This window comes from Leptosomus discolor, chromosome Z (assembly GCF_034619465.1).
Source record: "Leptosomus discolor isolate bLepDis1 chromosome Z, bLepDis1.hap2, whole genome shotgun sequence".
In the NCBI taxonomy this organism is placed as follows: domain Eukaryota; kingdom Metazoa; phylum Chordata; class Aves; order Leptosomiformes; family Leptosomidae; genus Leptosomus; species Leptosomus discolor.
In genome coordinates, this window is record NC_141419.1 from 6152313 (window position 1) to 6174434 (window position 22122).

At 43.1% G+C, this 22122-nt stretch overlaps 1 protein-coding gene across 1 annotated transcript in view; it reads right to left on the reverse strand.

Annotated features, from left to right (window-relative positions):
• The window catches only part of CSMD2 (CUB and Sushi multiple domains 2), a 298000-nt gene that overhangs the window by 140955 nt on the left and 134923 nt on the right, over positions 1-22122 (reverse strand). The window contains exons 7-11 of the mRNA XM_086480279.1: positions 18309-18386; positions 10970-11057; positions 9267-9391; positions 6618-6739; positions 465-568 (exon numbers count right to left, since the gene is read on the reverse strand). Of these exons, the coding sequence (XP_086336405.1) occupies positions 465-568; positions 6618-6739; positions 9267-9391; positions 10970-11057; positions 18309-18386 (517 nt within the window). The remainder of the gene's footprint in view (positions 1-464; positions 569-6617; positions 6740-9266; positions 9392-10969; positions 11058-18308; positions 18387-22122) is intronic.

The window sequence follows — 22122 nt, forward strand, 5'->3', positions numbered from 1 at the left end:
TGCACGCTGGGTGTAAAATGCTCGGGATGTCAAAGATAATGGATTTACAGCCACTTTGCACTGTTAAAAATGACTGCACAAGAAGGCCAGCACAGGAGAGAGATCCACACAGTTCTCAGTTTCTGCCTGATCTGCATTTACTCCTGTATCCGAACTTCAATCCTGTCTGCTCAGCTCCCTAGCCAGCCTCAGCCTCTGGCTAAGGGGCCTCTGATGAAGGCAGCTCAAGAGAAGCGAAGCAAAGAGGTAAGAGCCTTTCTGTCAGGTAAAGCCTAAGAGAATGTGATGAGGGAAGAACACACCAAGAATAGCCAGCTCCACCAAAAATGACAAGCAGCAACTGAACCACCCAGCGAGGTAACCGCAAGCAGACTGTGACTCCTTCATCCAAACGCACCCGCTAGATCTCATCAGGCAAAACTTAGCGTGGATTTCTCACAGGGACAAAAGGACATGCTACTTACACGTAAAGCACAGTTTTCTGGTCTCCGACTTGTCCTCCATCACCCACTGTCAGAGTGTCATATCCTCTTTCTAGTTCAAATTCTTCAAAGGTGAGTTTGATAACCTGGCAAAGATGCAGCATGTTAATACGAATCAACTGCCAAGGCAGCCAGCAGATCCTTGTCTTGTTTATTTATCTGTTTGTCTATCGAGGAGCAATTTATAAGAACATTAATATCTTCAGGACATCACCAAAGGTGACCGTCCTCACTTTTTATAGCACTGTAGCACTTCTTTCCAGACAGATTGAGCTCTTACTGAAATTACCTCTCAGATTTTTCTGCTTTATCTATTGATTTTCTAGATGACTTTATTGATAACGATACAGGTGTTGGGATTTCAGCGTGCTTTTTTTCACCAGGTACTGCTACCATTTCTTTCATAAACCTGCGATTATGGTGACAGATTTGAATGTGCACACAGGCAGCGTGTTTCCTACATACGGTGCAAGCGGAGAGTCCTTCTTTTGCTCTAGGTTGTTCAGAAAGTTCCCCTCGTTTTCAGAAACTTCTGTCAGACCAAGAAAGTCTTTAGGTGAATTACTGCTGGGGTAGCTCAAGGAAATTGTCTCAAGCTGTCTGCAAACACAAACATATAATATCCGTCCACAGCTGTTTGTTTCCTGTGTTTTCTCTCCTGCTCTGTCCGAACCTTCCACCCCCACTTGGTTTATGCAGCCTCTATACATCACTTCAGAGCAGAGGTCCCATGGAGGTCAAGAGGTTTGTGTTCCAAGTCTCTTGGCTGCTTTGAAATCTCTTAGTCTCAAATAACTGAAAACTACAGTTTCACTTTGGGGACAAAGGTCCTTAATCCAGCCTCGGACAGGGCGAACAAACAGAAAAGGAAGAGAGCTTAATTTACAGAAGTGCTTTACATCCACAATACCAGAAGAAATCAATGGGAACTTTGTTTCTTAGAGCTTTTTAACTGACCGGATCCAGGAAAGCACAAAAACACTTCAATGCATTCAGACTTCTGTACATGTGCCTGCAAATACATTAAATCTCCTAACTTTTAACAGACTAAATTACCAAATTCCGTTTCACACTACTTTTTGCTGTTTCACACAACATCAAAGCTATCAAAAGTAATTCAGAGAAGGACCTACACGTGTGCCAAGGGCCAGAGATACACGATGCCACCCTACACCCCTTGACTTGGGGCAAGGAAGCAAGGCACAGGAAAACTAAAATCTTTGTCTTCTGGTGTCTCATCTATTATAAAAGCAGCATCTCCTGCAAACACATGAGCATGTGTGCAGTCACGGGGGGATCAAGTCCCCAAGTTAAAACCAAAAGTAATAATTAACCGCATTATGTTAAATGCAAGCGTGCCTCTACAGCCTCTTCAAGTCTTGTACGGACTCCAGGAAGCTGAGAACACTTTTCTGTCAAAAGCCACTCAACTTCAACCTCTTAAGAAAACACTGGTTAGTCTGACATTCCATGGCTTGAGTGATCTTTAAAAAATAATGGGTGTATATATAGCTCAGACTCAACTGTCTTTACACATAAATGCAATTAATACTTTTCAAATGCATAGAAAAGCAAATTAGGTATTTTAGCCATGATGTCCTGAAAATAGGCTATTACCCAAAAGTCTCAGGATGGTGAAGCAGGAGCCTGTGTGATACTTTGTAGAAGTTTGGAACCATTAATTTTAGTAGTAGTACCAAAATACTAACCTGTGCAGATTATTAAACCATGTAATGATGGAATAATGTAATTAATACAAAGAACACAGTGCTGTAAAATGGCACACATCATTAGTTAAATCAGTCATTCAAGTAAACTGCATTCTAAGGAGTCTGACCCTAATTAAATAACTAATTACATTCTAGTATACTGAAGAACGTAACCTTGTGGCACAGGAACAGGATGCTAAATGCAATATTTATTTATCCATTTTCCTATTTTCTTTTTGGTCTGAAAGCTGAAAATTATTTAACGTTTCATTAAACAACAAGAGACCTACCAGCACACACAAATACACGGATGACACAAAACTTCAGTTTTAAGCTGCTGAAGTGACAGGAAGCAATTAGCAAAGTCAAGAAAACAGGCTGGAATATGACACCTGATTCTAAAGCTTCGTACTGCAAAGTGATTTGAAGTGCAGTCACATTCATCAGAAAAAAACCCACAATAATTCTGTCCATGGAGAACAGCACCTCTTGCAGTCACATTCAAATGGCTTTACAAGCACACATTACTCATCCCGCCCCCCCCTTCTCCCCAGTCCCAAGTATCTACCTTCATTTGGGATGAATCATCCCCTGGAGGGGCCCTTCTCTCTCCACTGATGACACAAGAAGCTTGGACAGAGCTTTATTTGGCTAGCTAGACTCCAGGTGAGAATAAGCCCAGGAGAAATATCAACCAGTAACATCCATTATGTCAAGAAGATTCAGAAATAGTTCTGATGCAAATGCACCAATTACCGTATGCATTTCTCAGTTCCCGAGTGATTTATTTTTCCACTGTGGTTGAAATTAATTCCCATGGCACTGGGGCCGTGCAAAAAAACTTGTATATCCTGAATATCCCCCACCTCGGTTTGATGTCACCCTCTGTACAGGAAATAATTCCAAGTTGTCAACTGAAGAGCACTATGCCCTTAATACTGTTTATGTAGGTTTCTGAGCAAACTTCGAGGGGATTATGTAGCTCAGTGAATCTGGCTCACAGTTCTTTTCCAAATATAGAACAGATGACTTGCAAATGAGTTCTAAATTCAGCTCAGTGGTTTTCCCATCGCTCATATTAAAAGCTTCATATAACAGGACCTGATCCAAAGACCACTCAAGTCAATAAAAAGATTACCCCTGACTTCAGCAGGCTTCATCTCAGGCCTATAATGCTTTTTATCTTCCAGGTATTTTACAGGCATTTTAATTAATTTACCTTCAGTCCTTCCCTCACCCATGCTGGGAAATGTGCAATGAAGAGATCACCCCTTTGCGCACAAAGGCGATGCGAGTCAGGGAGGTGAATTCTCCAAGTCAGCACCATGTTTCTAACACGGTCCATGCTTTAAGTAAGCGAGAGGTTTAGGTGCACTTTTCAGAGGCAGCATTACATGACTCGTCAGGTAGGAATACCAGTGACTGAGTTGGCATTAAAACTCATACACCAGCAACTCCCATTGCTATATTGGGTTATGCTCATGTGAGCCGCTGCATCAGCCTACACAGCCAGCCCCGGGAGCTGTCTTCTGGACAAAAGAAACTGTCCATATCAGTGAATCCACTTGCCTCTTCTTATTTTCACCAATCAGATGGGGTCCCACCTGCACAGCTCTGGTTTCTGGAGCCTTAATGAATTCTTTACACAGCAAGAAACGCTAAGGGCAATGGATTTGTTTCCCATCTTCCTGAGGAGTGCCAGAAGGCAGCCTGCTCCTCGCCTGGGCTCCCAGGACCATGCAGAGCCTCCTCTGCCACTCTGGCAGAGGAACGGCATCAGCTGCAGCTCTGAACAGCAGCTCAAATCGACACCGGCAGGCAAGGCACTGTGGGAGGAACACGCAGGCACGGTGCATTTCTCTCAACCTGCTTCAAAAAGATGGGAGAGGTTTTCCCTACCTGTAAATTATGCTTCCAGTATGAAACATACAAAACCCAGAAACCCTCTATAAACTGGTATTGCTAATCAACTATTTATCACTTCCAAGAAAAAGAAAACAGCAGTCTCTTTACATGTTAATACAAGCTCCTCATTTGACCAATCTACCCTTATTTCAGTTGTGTTACACCTCTTTAGAGCATATGATGTTTCAGCCCATGGAGCACAAACTACAGTTTCTTGTGCTATCGAATCTCTGCACCAAATTGGTAAGTATTAAAATTAATGGATTTTACCAATTTCAATCCCCTTTATGATGTATGAAAGCTGAGGATCAGGACTTGCAGATTCTGTTTTCTAATCCACAGTTTATTATTACGCAGGTTTAAAAGCTGAGGAGAAACTAAGCAGGGGAAGAGGAGAAACTTTCCCTAAGTAGAACTTGACAAAGACAGTAAGATTTTGAAAAATCAGAGTCTGCCCAGGAAGCTTATGAAAGGAGAAGCTTCTCCTACCGCACTGCTGAAGGAAAAGCAGACAAAGTTTGTGCAGGAGGCTGGCAGAAGAGCAAACGAACTGAGCTGAAGATTAGATTCTGCATATATTCAACATGAAAGCAATGTGACAAAGGGTCAACAAAACAACAGACATGGCCCATAAGCATCTCTTCACAATTGATTGCCATCTCCTCCTCCATAATTTGTACCAGAAAACCCAAATGGAAGTGTCAGCCTACATAACACCCAGGGCATGTCTACATCCAGCTCACTACAACTTCTTTCCAAACACAGAGGATTATTTTATATACACAAAACCCAGATTTTGCTGATCTTTGAAAGACAAAGATGCACAAAAATAAAGATATGTATAATACACATACCACAGCCTAAGATGCTGATGTATTTGATAACCTGTCCCTGCACAGGCAATGTATACCCAAGGGTCTGCAGGCCACAGGCTGAAAAACACAGCTGACACTTGAGCAGTAATAGCTGCTGTTACATGTGGTCTGTTCTTCACTTGTACATTACCCTGATGAAGGAGAACCCTCCTGGGTCTGATTAACCAGTAAATCACTCCTAATAAATCAGCATTGAAAAGTATCCTGATTCCACACTCCAGTTTCCCAGAATTTGGGTCATTACTACGCTCCTACGCAGCCAAACCAAGGCATGCGCTGGATGAAACGACCAGCTAATGACAGCCCTTTAAATACAAACTCATTCTGAAATTGGAACATAGCAATACTACTCATTAAAATCATAATCCACCAGCGATCTGCACTTATTAAAGGCTTGAACTGAGGTCAATGGGGAGAGAGAAGCAGAACTCAACAGGCTCTTCAGCCAGTCCCAGCTCTAGCTGCCCGGCCACGGCAAGTGCTCCAGAGGGAGGCGAGCTGCTGGAGGTGAGAGCACAAGATGCCATCCCAGCAGCAGCAACAAGCAGGCTACAACTGCGGATGGTTGCCAGCACTTCTACAGACCATAACAATTACTAGCAAAAGATCCTGGGATACTAACATGGTTGCGAAATGCCTGCCTCGGATCAGTGGCAGAAGGCAGAGTGCCAAAGCACAGGACTGTCTAGAGGCAAGGACCAAGGCAGAAATGACAGAGTAAGCATATGAGCTCAGTGCCTTGGCATGCAAGATTTGCTCGTGAGCTAATGGAGATGATGTTACCAGGAACTAAAAAGAATGAAACTTGTCGAGAGCAGGAGATGGTGAGTTACAGCTCAGAAAGTGTGTTTTGAGCTACAAAATTCTTATGTTCTTATGTTCCCATACAGATCTAGAGGAGAGGAACAGGCTAAGTTTGCAGGGCTGGAGAAAGCTGCGAGGCACTGAACATTGCCCTTCCTGAGCCAGTGGGGAAAATGGAAAAGACTTGATCTTACAAAGGCCTAGGCAGTCAAGCCTTGTCCTCTACATGATCAGCAACAACAGACTTGAATCACACATACAAGACCAGGGGGCAAAAAAATCCCGACCAACCTCCCCTCTTCCAAACCTCAGCGAACACAGCAAGGACTTGTTTATAAGTTTACAACACTGCATAAATAGCGGTAGGTAGACCCACACCTCCCTCCTCACTTGCCCTCTGCCCTTCAGGGGCTGAGATCCCCGTTGGGTAGGGGCCAGCTACCAGCCAAAAGGAAGTGAAAAATCAGCATTCCTGGCACAGCCTTCCTGCCCCAACTGCGAGCTGGCTTAACGAGATGCTTTGCTAAGCTGTTCGGCATTTCACCACCATTCACGCCAAGATATCAAAGAGGTTTCGATTAAAAATAATGACATTCACTTTTAATTACATCCTTTAACAAAATGAATTTTCAGCAGAGAGGGAATGGGATGTGTTGCAGCCTTTAAAGACAGTTGACAAACACGTGGAAGAAGTCTGTGTGGGGAGAGGGGGGCACAACATCAGAAACAGAGACCTCAATGAGTAAATATCAGAGACTAGTCCTCTCTGAAGAAGCCCAGCTACAGAACATTTCAACTAAGGCACTGAAATAACGACATTGAGACACATCTCCTGGACCTACCTTGGCTGGATTGAGCGCAGTGATGACCCACACACAGTAGGCATTGTTATCGTATTGTACAGGGTAGTTGGGAGAAGTTATCACACCACTGGGACCACGAAGGTACATATCACACATCCTAGCTGCGAAGAGGAAACAAGACAGATGTGGGAGTGAGGTCTCTCAGCTTTGGAATGTGTACTGTGTTCTTTGTTTAAGAAGGAGAGAGAAGTAGAGATGCATACATTATGGAAACAGGGGAGAATTAAAAATTGTTGCTCTGTGTTGCTTCCACTAGGTACAAGATTCCTTTTTTCCACGTAACAGTGATGAAGGATTTATGTGCAATGAACAGACAAGTGGGGTGTTTCCAGGGGCTATCGGATGGACCACCAGACCAACGCACAACCACCCATTCTCTAGTGCTCAGACTGATTGTATTTATTTTTCACTATACTAAAGCCCTCACAGAAATACTTTCATGTCCAGGACAGTGAAACCAACTATACTGAAGATGCCAGGTAAGACTCAGTTCCTTTCTCATGTCCCCAGAAAGCCATATTTCCTTTCTTCGTTCCAGGCCAAAAAAAAGTACTGCACAGCAAGTGTTTATTAGGTGAGGGCTGACTTCCTTCTGCTGTGACTGAGGACTCAGAACCAAGATGGCAGCTCAACTTTGTATCTTAGGTAAAAAAGCTGCTGAAAAGTGCTTAAGCAGGGAGATTTTTGCCTGTGGTTTTCCTTTGATGCAACATTTAACCAGAAAATGCAAAGAACAGCGTTCTGGTTTTGTAACTGCTGCTGTGATGGAACCTCAAAATGAATTTATCTCAAATTTCAGAGTAGCCATACTTACACACATGGCATCTGCAAGGCTTCTCCGCCCCGCTCCCCTCCAAACAGCAGTAAAACATGGAAAATTATCTCCTGGTCAAACTGTTTGACTACAGAGGTGCTCCCAAGGGAACATGAGGAACGCCGAGAAGCAGCTCAGGAAGGAGCTGAGGGCATTGTCCCCAATGCTTAAAACCACATTCCTCTTGCCCCCTCCTACGGGACCCCATCCTGGAGTCTGTCAGACATATCCCACCCTACCTTGCAGAGAAAAGGCAAATCCCATTATTCCCATTTTAAAAGTGGGCAACAGGAGCACAAAGGGATTACGTGAGTCTCCCCAGGACCCAGAGGGAATCTGCTGTAGGCAGGGAAGCTGAAAACCAGTCTTCCAACAGTGGCAAGAGGTTTGATCACTGGGTATTAGAAACTGTTAGAGCCCAGTGGGGTTAAAGGCTGGCTCACCGGGCACCCCAATTTCTACAATTTGAGAGAAACTCAATACCCAATAACAAAATGGAACAAACAGAAAAGAAGTGCTATAAAGCTGAAATAAAAAGCAAACAAAAAACTTTTTAAAAATAAGAAAAACCCCAAAAGATTGCAGTTAAAAAAAATTAAGTTGATTCACAGAATCATAATAATGCAGGCAAATCCTTTCTTATCTCTTGCAAGAGGACACCATAAATTTCCTTTATAGTGTCACATATTTATGCCAAATATCCTCTTACACTGATTCAATTTATTCTAGGCTTGTTTCAAGAATTAGATGGGATTCCAAAGCCTTGAAAAAATCTGCAGATGAAATTAAAGAAAAAAGAACTGAAAAAATACCAATTTATGACTTTAAGAGCTTTAGAGGGATTTAATTAAAAATATTACAAGTTGTTCATTATTAGCATTACAAATATCACGATTACGCATGTGACTTTTTAGAGAGAAGGGGAGAGAGAGAGAATGAAAACAAGATGGCCAAGGGCAAAACAGGCTGAAAGAAAACTCCGTTCACTGACGGCTCAGGGCTGGGCCACAGGATAATCAGGATGATGCTAGTGAGGAACCACAGTCCAAGTAACCCCGCACTGCCGCCCACTAGCAGCAAGTTCCATTTAAAACGATCTCCCTCCACCTTAGCTTTCCCAGATTTTGTTTCAGGCTTTCACATTTTCTCCCCTCTCCTCCTCATCCCATAAAAAGAAATACCTGGAATAGAGAGAACGGGACAGGAAGCACTGCTAAGAAGCGAGGATGTAGTACACAGGTATGAAGGACATGAATATAATCCATATGGTGCAGAGCTAACAGCTTATGAAGCTCCATAGTTAATGAAAATAGCTTTATTAGTTCCATTATGCACAGGAACGGGTGTTTTCCTTGAAACTTGAATTTCTGGAATCAAAAAATTGCATGAGAACCAAGCAAAGATTTCTCTCTCAAGCTTGTGAAAACTTTAACTCGTATTGCACTCTCCTGCTCCGCCAGAAAACAAGAATGACTGTTAGAAAACAACGACGATCCTATTGACTTCTGACCATGAAGCTGGGTAGACCAAACTCCCATTTCCAAGAGCACAAACGCACTCAGTGCAGTGCTGAACACACTGCAGCACAGAGCTGAATTTTCCCAACAGGGGGCTCTTCTAGCCGTGCCCCTTGCCTGAGGCTGGGTTTTGAAATCAGATCTGTACCACGGGCCACGCAGCAGGGAAGAACCAGCTGAGGGACCCCAACCAAGTGACGATAAACCTGAGGACAGACTGGGTGATGCACGACAGGGACATTAAGGAGATGGGTTCTCTCATTAGTCCTAGTAACTGAGTAAAATTTCTCTTCTCACCTCTGCAGACTGGTCTGTGGTCACTCCATGCCACAATTATGTCGCTCACTCTCTTACAGGTGATGCTTTTGGACCCTTGTAAATCATAGCCCTCGTTACAGGTGAACTGGATGCTGGAGCCTAACCTAGCAGACAGAACAAAGGGTGAAGTTAGCAACTGAGACACTTCCGCAGCAACAGGTTTGTCACTTTTTACTCTCCCAGTGATTCTCCAAATTGTGAACAGAGAAAAAGTTCACTGGCCCTCCAGGCAACAACAGAAATGAATTGAGGAGCAAGTTTTTGCCTCATGCATTTGCTTGTGCTGGCCTCTGTTTGCCTGAGGTGGTGATAGTCCAAGAACAGATTTGAGTCTTTCAATGCAACTTCAGCGGGAATTTTATTCAGTGCGGGAGCACAGAATCAGCCCCAAGGGATGACACGCTCAGCATTCTTATAAAGAAAAAAAAAATTCTTTATCTACTACTGAAAGATTTGTTCTTTGTTTTATCACTTTGGTTCTTCAGCCTGGAGAAGAAAAAGACTCTGGGGAGACCTTATTGTGGCCTTTCAATACTTAAAGGGGGCTTATAAAAAAGATGGAGAGAGGCTTTGTACCAAGGCCTCTGGTGACAGGACAAGGGGCAATGGTTTAAACTGAAAGCAGGTAGGTTTAGATTGGACATAAGAAAGAAATTCTTTATGATGAGGGTGGTAAGACACTGGACCAGTTTGCACAGAGAAGTTGTGGATGCCCCATCATTGGAAGTGTTCAAGCTCAGGTTACGCGGTGCTTCAAGCAACCTGGTCTAGTGAAAGGCATCCCTGCCCATGGCATTGGGGTTGGACTTGATCATCTTTAAAGGTCCCTTCCAACCCAAACCATTCTGGGGTTCTGTGTGGATTCAGATCCTTTGCTGGTTTAAGCCAATGCTGCCTTATTCACTGAAGCGACACAATGCCGGTTTACAGCAGCTGAGAATTTACCCTATGGCATTTAGGGACTATTTGGGAACTCCCCTTCCTCTATCCCCAGCCCTCCAATCCATTTTCTGGATTTCAGGAAAATTTGATAGAGACTCAGGTTGAACTGAAAGACACTTTTAGTGAACAAAACAGCCATCGACAGCAAAATAAGATTAAATATTGATTCATCATTGCTAACAGCAGGTTGTTTCATTCCTGCACACTTTAAATGAATGCTAGCAACTACAGGGAATAACAGCATTGTTTTAAACTTTATAAGAAAACAATTATCTAGGACCACATATACTTATTGACAAGGAACTGTACCAGGGCTTCGTTTGGGAAGTCACCTCAAATTCACTAGGGGCAGGGCCATGCTGTGATTTAAGCTAATTTGAGAAGTGATTTTTTTGCTGTTTAAGACAGTTCTTTCTGCGCTTAACTGGAAGGGGTGAATGACAACAAACATTGATTATACAAGCCTGGCTAAACGCCCCAATTGTGAAAAGAGAAATACTCTGAAAGAGAGACATCTTTATAGATCCTCATCTGTGACACAGTCTCCCAAATATACACGTGCACATTTATACACACTTGTTCTTCTACATCGCTAGTCTCAGCAAGCTTTTCAGAGATAACACATTTAGAGGTGTGCAGATGGTCTCTAAAAACAGACTACATAATGCCAAGGAGCACACACAATGGTTATAGACAGTAGCTCTGCAGCATGCACAAACACACACGTAAAAGGTTCTTACCTAAAATCGTTGCCTATTCTTTTGCCTCTCTCTGGAATCCCAGGGTCTGGACACATATTATGTCCCTGGGACACACCAACCTGAGTTACTACAAAGCAAAAACAGCACATACAGAGACAGAATAGCAAAAGAAACATTCTTTCATCAACTGTCTTGGTGGATGTGGAGAGAAAAATGGCAACTGGTAGCTCAAAAACCTGAATGTGTTCCATTTTGTTTAGGAAAAAAACAGCTTTGGAAACAACTGTAACTGGAATCATGTCAGCTCAGTTTACACACCAAAGTGTTTTCTAGGAAATGCCAGCTAGGGACGCAGTTTTCCCTCCGTTCCACTACAGAAGTATCTCTGAAAAGAGCTTTTTCATTCTGCAAAATTACACCAATTAAACAGCCCATTTCCGAAGCCTGTGATTAAAATGGCCACCTGTGACATGACAAGGTGACAGCCTACCGCCCTCCAAACCCATCTGAGTGGTGCCAGGGAAAGAAAACAACTCAATGAAAAGGTAGGTGTATGATACCAGGGAAAAAACCAGGCACAGAACAAAAGGGAGAAAGGAGAGGGAAATGTAAGTCTAGCATTTTAAAGCAAGTAATTTAGTTTGAATATGAAAAAATTTATGGAGCAACCTTAATGTAACTGCCAACAAACATGAAATCTATGAATTGATCTGTACTGAATAAACACCTTCAAACTTCATTCTCTACCTCCCCCTCTCCAGCCTGTCAAATGGCACAAACAAGCATTCAAGCATTGACTTGGGGTGAATATAACCTGGGTGGGTCCTGACAAGGATGAGATGAGATCTGGCAATATACTGATTTCAGTGTTGAATTCCAGCAACTACCAAAATGCACAATAATACGTGACAAAGGGGTGATCTTGTCACGGAGCTGTAGAAGTTTATATGACTCAGTTTTCTTGTATCACTAAGGCAAGGATGCAAAGAAAACACAACATTTCTTGGCAATGATGCTGAAGCAGTGAGGCATGAATCTTAAGCGAGCATGTTTCCATTCTACCTCAGCCTATCACTAGATCAAAGGAAAAAAAAAAAGATCTCAACTATACTTCAGAACACACTGCGTTAGCACAGTGCCCCAAAGACCACTGCCAAATGGATGATGGCGCGGTGATAAAAGCATGTTTCTCACAACAGATATGCTGGCTCAACAATTTGAGATCTGCATGGCACCGAGCACAGTGAAAGACATGGAGGTGCGTGCACATAAATATTTACATGGGAGGATAAGCACGTGGAGTATCTACACAGACTATACACCATGAACACACACAAAAAAGCAAGACCATCAAATATGGTTAATTATTCATTGGGTAATGACACCTTGCCTAGTAAGGTGCTACCACCGGAAGATGTAACGCGGTTCCTGAAAGGATGAAGGATCACTGCCGCTGGCACAGGGCTTTCATCCAAGCAGCTACACCCAACTGCTGGCTGCCTATGCTGAAAACATTGCAGCTCCTGACCTCCTCCTCAGCCCTAGGCACTAACGTCTCATCTCATGCCCTTCAATTTCGAAAGGGCCTTTGTCTCTCCTGGCCTTCTGTTCCAGCCCACCTCCCACCCCACCCCACCTCCCACCCCACCGTGCTGGAGCCAACCCCTGCACCGAGCGTGGCCGCTGTGCTGCTGCCTGTGGGACCCGGTGGGATGGGGTCGGGGCTGTCCCCGCTGCTGCGCAGGGCTTGGTGTCTCGGCACGACGCTTTGGTGCTCCGCAGTCTCCTCCGTGTGTTTGACGGCACAAGAGTAATCGAGATACGGTTTTATGGGAAACCAGGCTCCCAAGAGATTGTTTTCCCTCTTTTGCATATTCATAACCTCACGTTAAGCTCAGTCATGTGGACAGAGACACCAGCAAGAGACAGAAGCATGGAAGCAGCACAGGCTATCTTTTGATAGCTGCATTTTGTAGCTACAAAGCTTCACTGCCACCGTTCACAGATTCTGATGATCAGATCAACGTAGACCAGAGCCAGAAGGAATGGAGCCCCTGTCCAGAGCAGGGATTCAACTCTGGTATTTTCAGCAGCCGTGCCCCAGTAACTTCAGCAGCCATGACAAACCCCTGCTCCAGGAGTGGGTATCTCCAGCAGGTCTGAGAGATGCAAAATAATTTGGTGATCCTTCTGCAAATGAAATCATCAGCTTCCAAGAGCCCTTCTGCTAGTGCTTGAAATGATAATGCTGCTTCTGAGAAAGGAAAGGCCGGCTGAATAAATATATAGGTGACACCATCTTCCTTAGGGTTTCTTAAACCACTACCTATCTACGCAGATACGATGACTGTGTGTACAGGTATCTCCAAACAAAGTAAAATTAACGCTTAGGATAGTGTGCCCGAACTAGGGTTGTACGTCACAAGTCCATATGGTATTTAAGGAAGAGCGCTAAGATTTCTCATCTTTCTTCTATACCTTCTCCAGAGTAAAACCACACTAAACAAGATATGCCTATAATGCACACGTGCACAAACACAGCTTCTACAGGTATGCCTGCATTCAAACACTTGCACACTCTTCCTTGAAGAGCGGGTTACTAGATTGCCTTCCCACACCAAATTCTTTCTCCCATGGTCAAAAGGCTATCCAAGACAACATCTTTTATGTCCACGTTAGTTACTCTGCACTAACATCACATCCATTTATTATGTCCCATACCAGATGACAGTGAACCTCAAAGCCTCCGATTCAAACCTTTGGAAGGAAGCAAGGCTATGGATGACCAGTAAACCCCACAGGCACCAGAGGGCAGGTTGTCAGTTATCAATCACACTTCTGAGACTAGAAACAGTTCTTCTCTTGTTAGCTAGAATTTTATTAATATCTAACACATGTAGAGAAACCAGAGAACAGATAAGATAAAAGAGAGCAAGGGGGAAAGGAAAGATATCTCCGTCTCATGACAGCTGGGACATTTTACTCGTAAGTGTAAAGGAGAACAAAATAAAAGGAGAAGATGGATTAGATGGTCATTTACAGAAACTTTTGTTTTCTATCTTTTGTTTTAAACACACTCACATGAACGTAACTAAACCAAAGGTTATAAACAATACTTTTTATGCTGAGAACTTGCTGTCAGTACTGTGTTCATCTTCCTGCAGGTTTGACTGATCTATGCCTTGGCTGTAGGCACTCCAAAATGAATTCTTCAAGGTTACCAGGAAAACAATAGATCTTAAAAACTGTGATGAACTGTTCAATTTCTACATTATAGACTCAAGGATTCTCTCCCCCAAACCATGGAACTAGTTTTCCCCCCGCTTCATTCTCCTCCTGATTTTTTCAACAACTTCCTTCTCATCATCTATTCAATAGTAGCCAGTTATGATTGCTTTGTTTGCCACAGAAATTTACTCCATCCGTTAAAAGAACTGAGAACCTTCTTTACTTCTCTGTATCTCTCCCATGTTAATAACGAAAGGTCACTGATAGATTCTCAAGGGACAATTTTTTAATTTAATTTAGGAATGTAAAATATGAACTATAAAATAAAGCAGCACCTAAAAAAGGTTTTACAAGGACTCAATATTTCTCAGCATGAGAAATACAGTGAAAGCAAGTGAGCTTTTCTACTGGCATGATGGGGGGGGGGGGAGGGAAGGATTGTAGCAGTAATGAGTTGTTTTAAAAAGGTTAATTTTCATGATCACACTAAGGTTTGCAGTTACTCCATGCAATCACCCAGTCAAGTTATTGGGCTACAACATCCAGTCCTAAAAGCAGGAGAGCTGACCTACTGATAGAGTGCTCACCCCGATGAAGCGCTTGCTGCCTTTCTGATCCAGGAAGGTCCTTCAGCACCCAACAACCAAACGTTAAGCATTTCCAGAACCTCAGTGACACTGACCCAGACGTTAAATACTCACGTGTCGAGCAATACGCAAGTGTGAAAAGGGTTCAGACTTGGGCTGTGAGGCCCTAACACCAGAGAAGACTACTAGACTACTTCCCGCCGGAACTTTTTTTCTTGGGGAATCCTGAACCCGTATGTCACATCTTGCTGCTCTCTCAGGACAGTTCAGAAGTATACAAGTCCAAAAGCATTTACAGACTTTCATATTTTAAAGACCATTTGCAAAGAGTGGGTTTGCAGCATGCCCTACTTAAACCAAGCACAGCTTCTTTCAAAGCTGCGCTGCCTAGTGCTAGAAACCCCAGGCTGCCGCCTCTTGCTCAATACTCACTTTGTGCTGTTGCAGTGCAGCAGGGACCCACGTACAAACATTCATTCGTACCTCAACAGCTGATGCAGAAAGCAAGCTGGCTGCAATGCTGAATAGCTAGAAGCTTCCATACACTTGGCTGAGTCCTAAAACCGGTCAATACCTCCCAATGACTTTGCATTTGTACATTTAAAGTAGATTTTGACAAATTTGAATATACGCAGAACCTGCACTACTTCATACAATCCCTTCCAATAATATCCAGCAGTGAATTTTCAGGTATGCCTCACGCAAAGGTCCGAAAAGCAACTTTGATGCTGTTTTGTAAAAGCAAAGTACCATGTTTCTCCCACTGTGTGACCTGGAATATACACATTTACATACTGCATGCAGTAAAAGAAATAATCTCCTAAAGGAAACCTAACATTTAGAACTATATCTCATATCTTATTCTCCAGAGCTGTATTATTTTTTCTCTAAAACTTATTAAAGCAAGACGTCCACACAATTTCAGGGATGGTGAATAGTACAAGGCACTTGATTTCAATTTCAAGTAAACACATTTGACTGCAACCAAACACGATTAGCACCTCCCCCCAAAATTCCTTATTTTTATATATTCTTTTTCTGAAACAGTACCAACAGCTGTTACATGACTATATTTTATCTCCATTCAGACACATGAAACACACAGGCTTTAATCTGGCCAGGGAGGTAAGCACCGTGTCCCTCCTCCAGAAGACCTGCAGGGTATCAAGCACCCAGCTGCAAGCTGCTTTACATAGTCACAGATTCTCCAAGGGAGAATTTTAGGACAGGTGCAAAGAGCACTAGAAAACATTGCTGGTAAGAAAGTCTTTGAAAATAAAGCATGGCATAGCTCCAGCTATTACCAAGAAACACTGAAATGTCTAAATTTCTGATATTCAAGCCAGATGAAGTAAGAGCAACACTAGCAAACTTCACTGATCTTTAATCAGCCTGTCACACCTGTATAATTATCTCTGATGCATATGCAGACTCAACAGCTCATGAAAGTTTGAGAGAAGGGGCATGGCTAGCCATGCAAATCAAAAAAGCAAGGGAAAAAAGATAACATTTTGGGCTCCATTTTCTGAAAATGAACCACTTTCTGGAGACATCTTCTCTGGAATCAGCATTTCTGAAGTTGAAAATTTACTGGAACAGAAGTGTGACAGCAGAAGGCTGTGCAAGATAGAGGCTAATCTGGGTTTACAACCCAGACCTTGCTGAGAGCAGCGCACATGGAAGGAGCTGAAGGCACAAGGGTTGTGGCAAGCACCATGCTGGTAACGGAGAGGAATTGGGCCACAGTACTATCACCATCTATATTATTATAGCTTAATAGCTTTCAGGCTAAGCTGCCTTCCTATGCTCTGTTTTGCCTTATCAAATACGACAAGATTAGCACTACACAAGATGCTGAATTGACAGCTTTGAAGACTGAAGCCTGCTCTCCGTTGGGTGAGGATAAACCAGGCAGAGGCAACAAGAACTTCCTATGGTTTTATCCTCAAAAAGCATGGCTGGGACAGAGCAGGATGCACTAGAAGGGAAAGTTCAGTTGCTGTCTCTTACTTAGGCTTCAGTGCCTTTCCCCGGAGCCCCTGGCAGGTATAGGGCTGACAACCATCATTAGCAACATTCATTAGCAACAGGTAAAACTGCTACACAGAAGCAGCCCAGCATTCCCAGGAAAGGGAAATGGGAATCCTGTATGTTCTCAGTACCAGAATACTTGTATACAGCACACTAATGACTCCAACCCCGGCTAACATTTTTCACTTAGTGAAGACTCCCTTCCCCACACTCCCCATCACCAAAAAGAGCAGATATCCCACTCCAAACACATCCCTTTGTCTCCAGTGCCCACACAAGCAAAGCTAGTGGTATTTTCCAACAGACTTTTGTTCTCAGTTAAGTGAGCTGAAATGTTTATTACAGTTAAGTTCTTCTTAGCGAGAATATATCATATAACCAGGAACATCTTGCATACAGGGTTTTTCTTAAAATCGAATTAATTTTCTCTAAACACACCCCACCACTTTCTGCTCTGGAGATCTTGGGCAATTTACATCCTGCTATTTAGTCACCTTGTGGGGCCTTGCTCCTGAAAAACGACACTACAAGCACTCTCATGGGGGCCTAGAAGTGAGCCATTTTCATTTCAGACTGACAGCAAGCGATGTTTTAAACTCAGTTCATCTGTATTTTCTGAACTGAATTTTGCATCCAAAATTCAAACGAGTGAAATGCCCAAATGTTACCTCTTTGATAGGCGTAATAGGCTACACAACAAAATGAGCAGTTAAGAGTCTCTCCTCTAAAAACTAGTTTAAAAAAATGCTACATTCTGCTCCTGTTTGAATTGATGTAAAATATAAACTTGAGTTAATTTGGGTCCCTCTTGTTCAATCTTAGAGTTCCCTTAAGAGCTCAGTGGTCTGTCCATAGTCATATGCATAAAAAAACTACTCCTCCTTCTGATTCGAAAAGAACCTCACGCAAAGATCCATGACCTAATGGATTCACTTCCGGCAAGTGAAAACGCAGCAGTGACAAAGTGACATTCTGAGCACGCCTCTAACATATCAACCGCTAGATAAACTAACAGGGACACCATACAAATCAGTATTATAAGCTCTCGCACAGCAGTGGCTTGATTGTTCTGCAGGGACAATTAAATAAAACGCAAAAATAAAAAAAAAAAGAGAGACTGCTATCTCCTCCGTAGATTTTCTAAGAGGTCTTTTTTGGTGTGGTTCCTTACCCCTACTCTGAATTTTACAATTCAGTAGCATTAATTCAGTTTTCAGAATTGTTCACAGTTCGACACTTTCCACACTAGAAGACGACAGCAGTCACGAACCCCAGCCTGGCATCGAGCAGGAAGCATACAGTATATATTAAACGCACACGCCCCGATCCCCTCCACTCCCACTGTAACGAGTTAGTATATGCTTGTGAATAGAGCACTGGAAGGAAGTGATGCAGTAATGCAGAGGGAAGAAAGGGAAAGGCATTAAAACTTTTAAGAGTGACAAAGTTTTAGAGATTACTGGAAAGTCAAATGAAATGTTCAAGGAGATCATTATTCAAAAGACAGCATAAGGAGGAGCCAAAAAACTTACACACTGATGTCTTCTGGTTATTGTCCTTGCTGGGCATTAGCTTCACCCCTCTGGACTTCAGTTCAATTTGCTTTTTGACTACAGAGACAGATTTAAAACAAAGCAAAGACAAGGAAAAGATTTAGCAAAGCATTAGGGGTTATTTAAAAAGAAAATGAAGCAACAGTTGTACAGCACCCATGCTGCAGGATACCCTGCGTCTTTCCTTTACAGCCTAGCCAAGCGACCCCTCAGAACCATTAGAGCCCCCTTTTCATTTACCATGGTAGGTCTGGACTAGTGTCTTTGGGGATCCAAGCCAAGCTGACCCCACTTGAATACAAAAATAGGGCACAAAACTCCCATCCCTCTGCAACCATGCCATTTTGCTTAACATACTAAAAATGGGGAAGAAACAAAAGGGAAGCTCTAAGAAACTTCAGGGGTCCTGAGAGTAAAATGTTGAGTTAGTTTCACCCAGGTTTACTGACGCAGTTATTCCACGAATACATTACACAGTAAAGCCATTCTCTGCTTCTACAGGAACACAGCACTCAAATGACACCCCAGAACCTACAAACTGTAAATATGACCTGCATAAATAGTAGACTCAAAAAGGCAGTAAAAAGGGCCATATTAAAACCATATTATTGGCAAGAAGTATAAATTTACAGACCCACTATTAACAGCCACAGGCACATCAATCATAAAATCTGCATGGTGACTCTACCAGAGGTCCTGTTGTGACCGATCACCTCCACTCTAAACCTCATCCAGAAGACGAGAAAAGACATGAGAGTAGCAACAAGATCTCTATCCATCCATCTCCAAGAGAGTCCCAGCCTTCTTCCCAATACAAAAATTCCCCACCTAACTGAGAAGCTATTTGTTTTTACTGTCTGGACTTGGCTGTTACTGAGGCACTCTCTACACAAGAGGGGTTTGCACAAAACCCACACTGTCAAAACCATCTGGATACCGGCAGAGACAGACACAGACAGTGGCTTCCTGCAGCATACACACAGATATTTTTGACTAACACACAGCAGAACTTTTACTGGCATATTTGAAGTTAATGTGGTTAAAGAACAACTTCACAGCAGAAAGCATAATGTCCAAATCACTTTATAGGAGCCTTGTTCTGATGAGCCAGTCCTTATCTATGGAGAAGAACAGTCCATCTTCCACTTCAAACTGTTCTTTTCTTGTTCTTTATCTTGTCATACTTTCATCCCTAAATTAGCACATTTCTAAGACAAAGTTGTCAAGAAAAATTACTGATATAACTAACAAGGTTTTTTTAATCATGCTTTTTTTGGCTTAAAAAAAAAAATCTGTTTATAACATCTGTTTGCAGGAGCTTCAGACAGGGAGATGTCAAGCATTATTCCTTGAAGCTTACCTAAAGTGGTGCTTTTCTGAGCTAGATGCTAGCTTGGAGCTTTTTGCTCATTATTCTGTTACAGCTTCTTGCTTTCCCTTTAAACAAAGCAGTTATAACTTCAAGGTCCACATTAGTTTAAAAAATATTCATGAAGAAAAGCTCATGTTGTTCATGTCTCTCTTACTAGTATTAGTACCTTTAATCTGTTGAAGGGATTTTGTCTTATTTTTTTAAGAGAGAAAAAAATAATTAACAGTGTGCTACTTTCAAAGCAAATCTAACCCACGCTTGTTTCTTTTTTACTTTAATCCACGTGCAAATGCACAAGGAGAAGAGCAGCAGGTCTCAAGACTGCCCCGAACAGCCACATATTCCTCCAGGTCACAGTATGATAATCCTGGGCTACTTGTAGTCTGACCTCAAGGTTTTTAACAAATGCACTGTATCAGGGGACCAAAGAAAGGACATGGAGCTACAGAAGCTAAAATTTCTGGGCGAGTCTGGAACCTGTTTCTGCCTCATCTAGAAGAGTGACACATTAGAGCAGGGGGTTACGGGGCCAGCTCACGGGCCCTCTTGCCTGCGCCTCATGACCGGCAGCCAGCATCATTTTGGCCGTGCTCTGGCTCAGGGCTGCACCAGACGGGGAGCGGGAAGAGTTGACAGGGTCCTTCTCACAGGCGCTCCACAGCCTTCTGGCAGTGTAACAGAGGGAGTCGCATCTACCACGACATTCTGGGTGAAGCCCCACCAGCTCAGCTGCACCCACCTACCTGCCCTTCCAGTGGGGGAAGCTAAACCCCCTCCGCGCATGGGAGCAGCCCCGCTCTCGCAGCTGCCCCACCGGGTCCTCGGCAGGACGTGGAGGTGCTGCTTGGAGGAGCTGCCACCCGCACACGGGGCGGCACAGCGCCAGGGCTGGGCTCTCCGGCCGCTTGCTGACGCTGCGGTGCAGCACTCAGGCTGTCACCGGGACAAAGCGCTGAGGAGGTCCTGTTCTGCTGACCCTCCATAATGCTGCCGTTAATGATTCTCTGGCACTTTCCAAGCAAGTACGGGGATAACCTCACAGTCACAGCCGATATTCCCTCCCAGTCAATAAAACACAGTCAAGCCCAAGCATCTAAGGCTAAATTTGAGCTACTGCAGGATGTACAATGGCTCATGACTTTGCAGTATCTAATTCATTGCTCTGTAAAGTGCTTCAGGGCACCATCAGTAAGAGAGCAGCTTTATGAAAATAATTTCCATTTTTATATTCTCTGCAACTTCCCTTGCAAGTTACTTGATACAATTACCAGTGAATTTTTCTCCTAGCCACACATAGAAAAGCACAGGTCTGTTGATGTCTGCATGGCAAAGTAAGCCTGTAGCCTTAAAGGACAAGCAAAGCTTTCCAGTCACCAGCGTACCCATAGCACTGATGCCAACACAGCAGACGGGATGATGCATCCCTAGTAGGGTCAGCTCTTCTCATCCGGGCACGCTGGCTGCTGAACTACAGCAACTTGCGTTGATTTCACAGGGCTGCTGAACATCCCCAAGTCCAGCAGCAGGCAATCCGTACGGAGAGTTCACAACTCCAACACATCTGGGTCTTGCACACAATTGCACTTTTTTAAAAGGACACACTAAATAACAAAGGTTCACCCACACTCATTCCTGCCTTCCAGAATCCAGCTAACAGACAGGGCCCTACTCCACATTTGTGGCTAATGGACAGCCTAGCTCCAACACTCAACCATAATGAAAACAAGCAGCAGAAACCAGACGTTCATTACTAAGGACTAATCCTAAAACACAGAGACTAAACTGCATTACCCATGAAGTATCTACTCCCCTAATTGCATCACGTCCCTTTGAACAATAATTGATAAAGAGAGATCACTATATACTCCCCTCTTAATCCTTCATTTTGTTTGTGACATGGAGACATCATGATGAAAGTCAAGCTTTACAAATTACTCAATTTAGATTAGAACAAGTCAAAATACAATAACACTTGCTTTCTTAATAAATAAATAAATGAGAACACTTCTACTCTATGCCCTCAAAAATTTGGTCTATAAAAATCTATTTTGCTTATGAAGTTGAATGTGGAACAGTACTACAAAGGACTATGTCACGATAATTGGATGAACAGAAATTCCTGTTTTCTGGAGGGTTTTGCTGCTCACACACATCTGATAGATCTAATGGAATACTCAGTGTCCTGTCAAATTTGAAAGATGACATTACAAAGCTTTTCCAGCAAGCAGGCAGTCCCGGTGTTTCTTTTAAAGCGTTTCATGTTGCTCTAAATGAGAATTTGAAGAGACATTTATTTATTTTTAATTTGGAAAAGCATTTCAGCAAAAATCTATTGCATGAACTTCTGTTCCCCTTGCTAGGGGACTGCTATTAAACACAGGCTTCCCTGAATCTCTTTTCCTCCTGCTGGGGTGTTTTAGT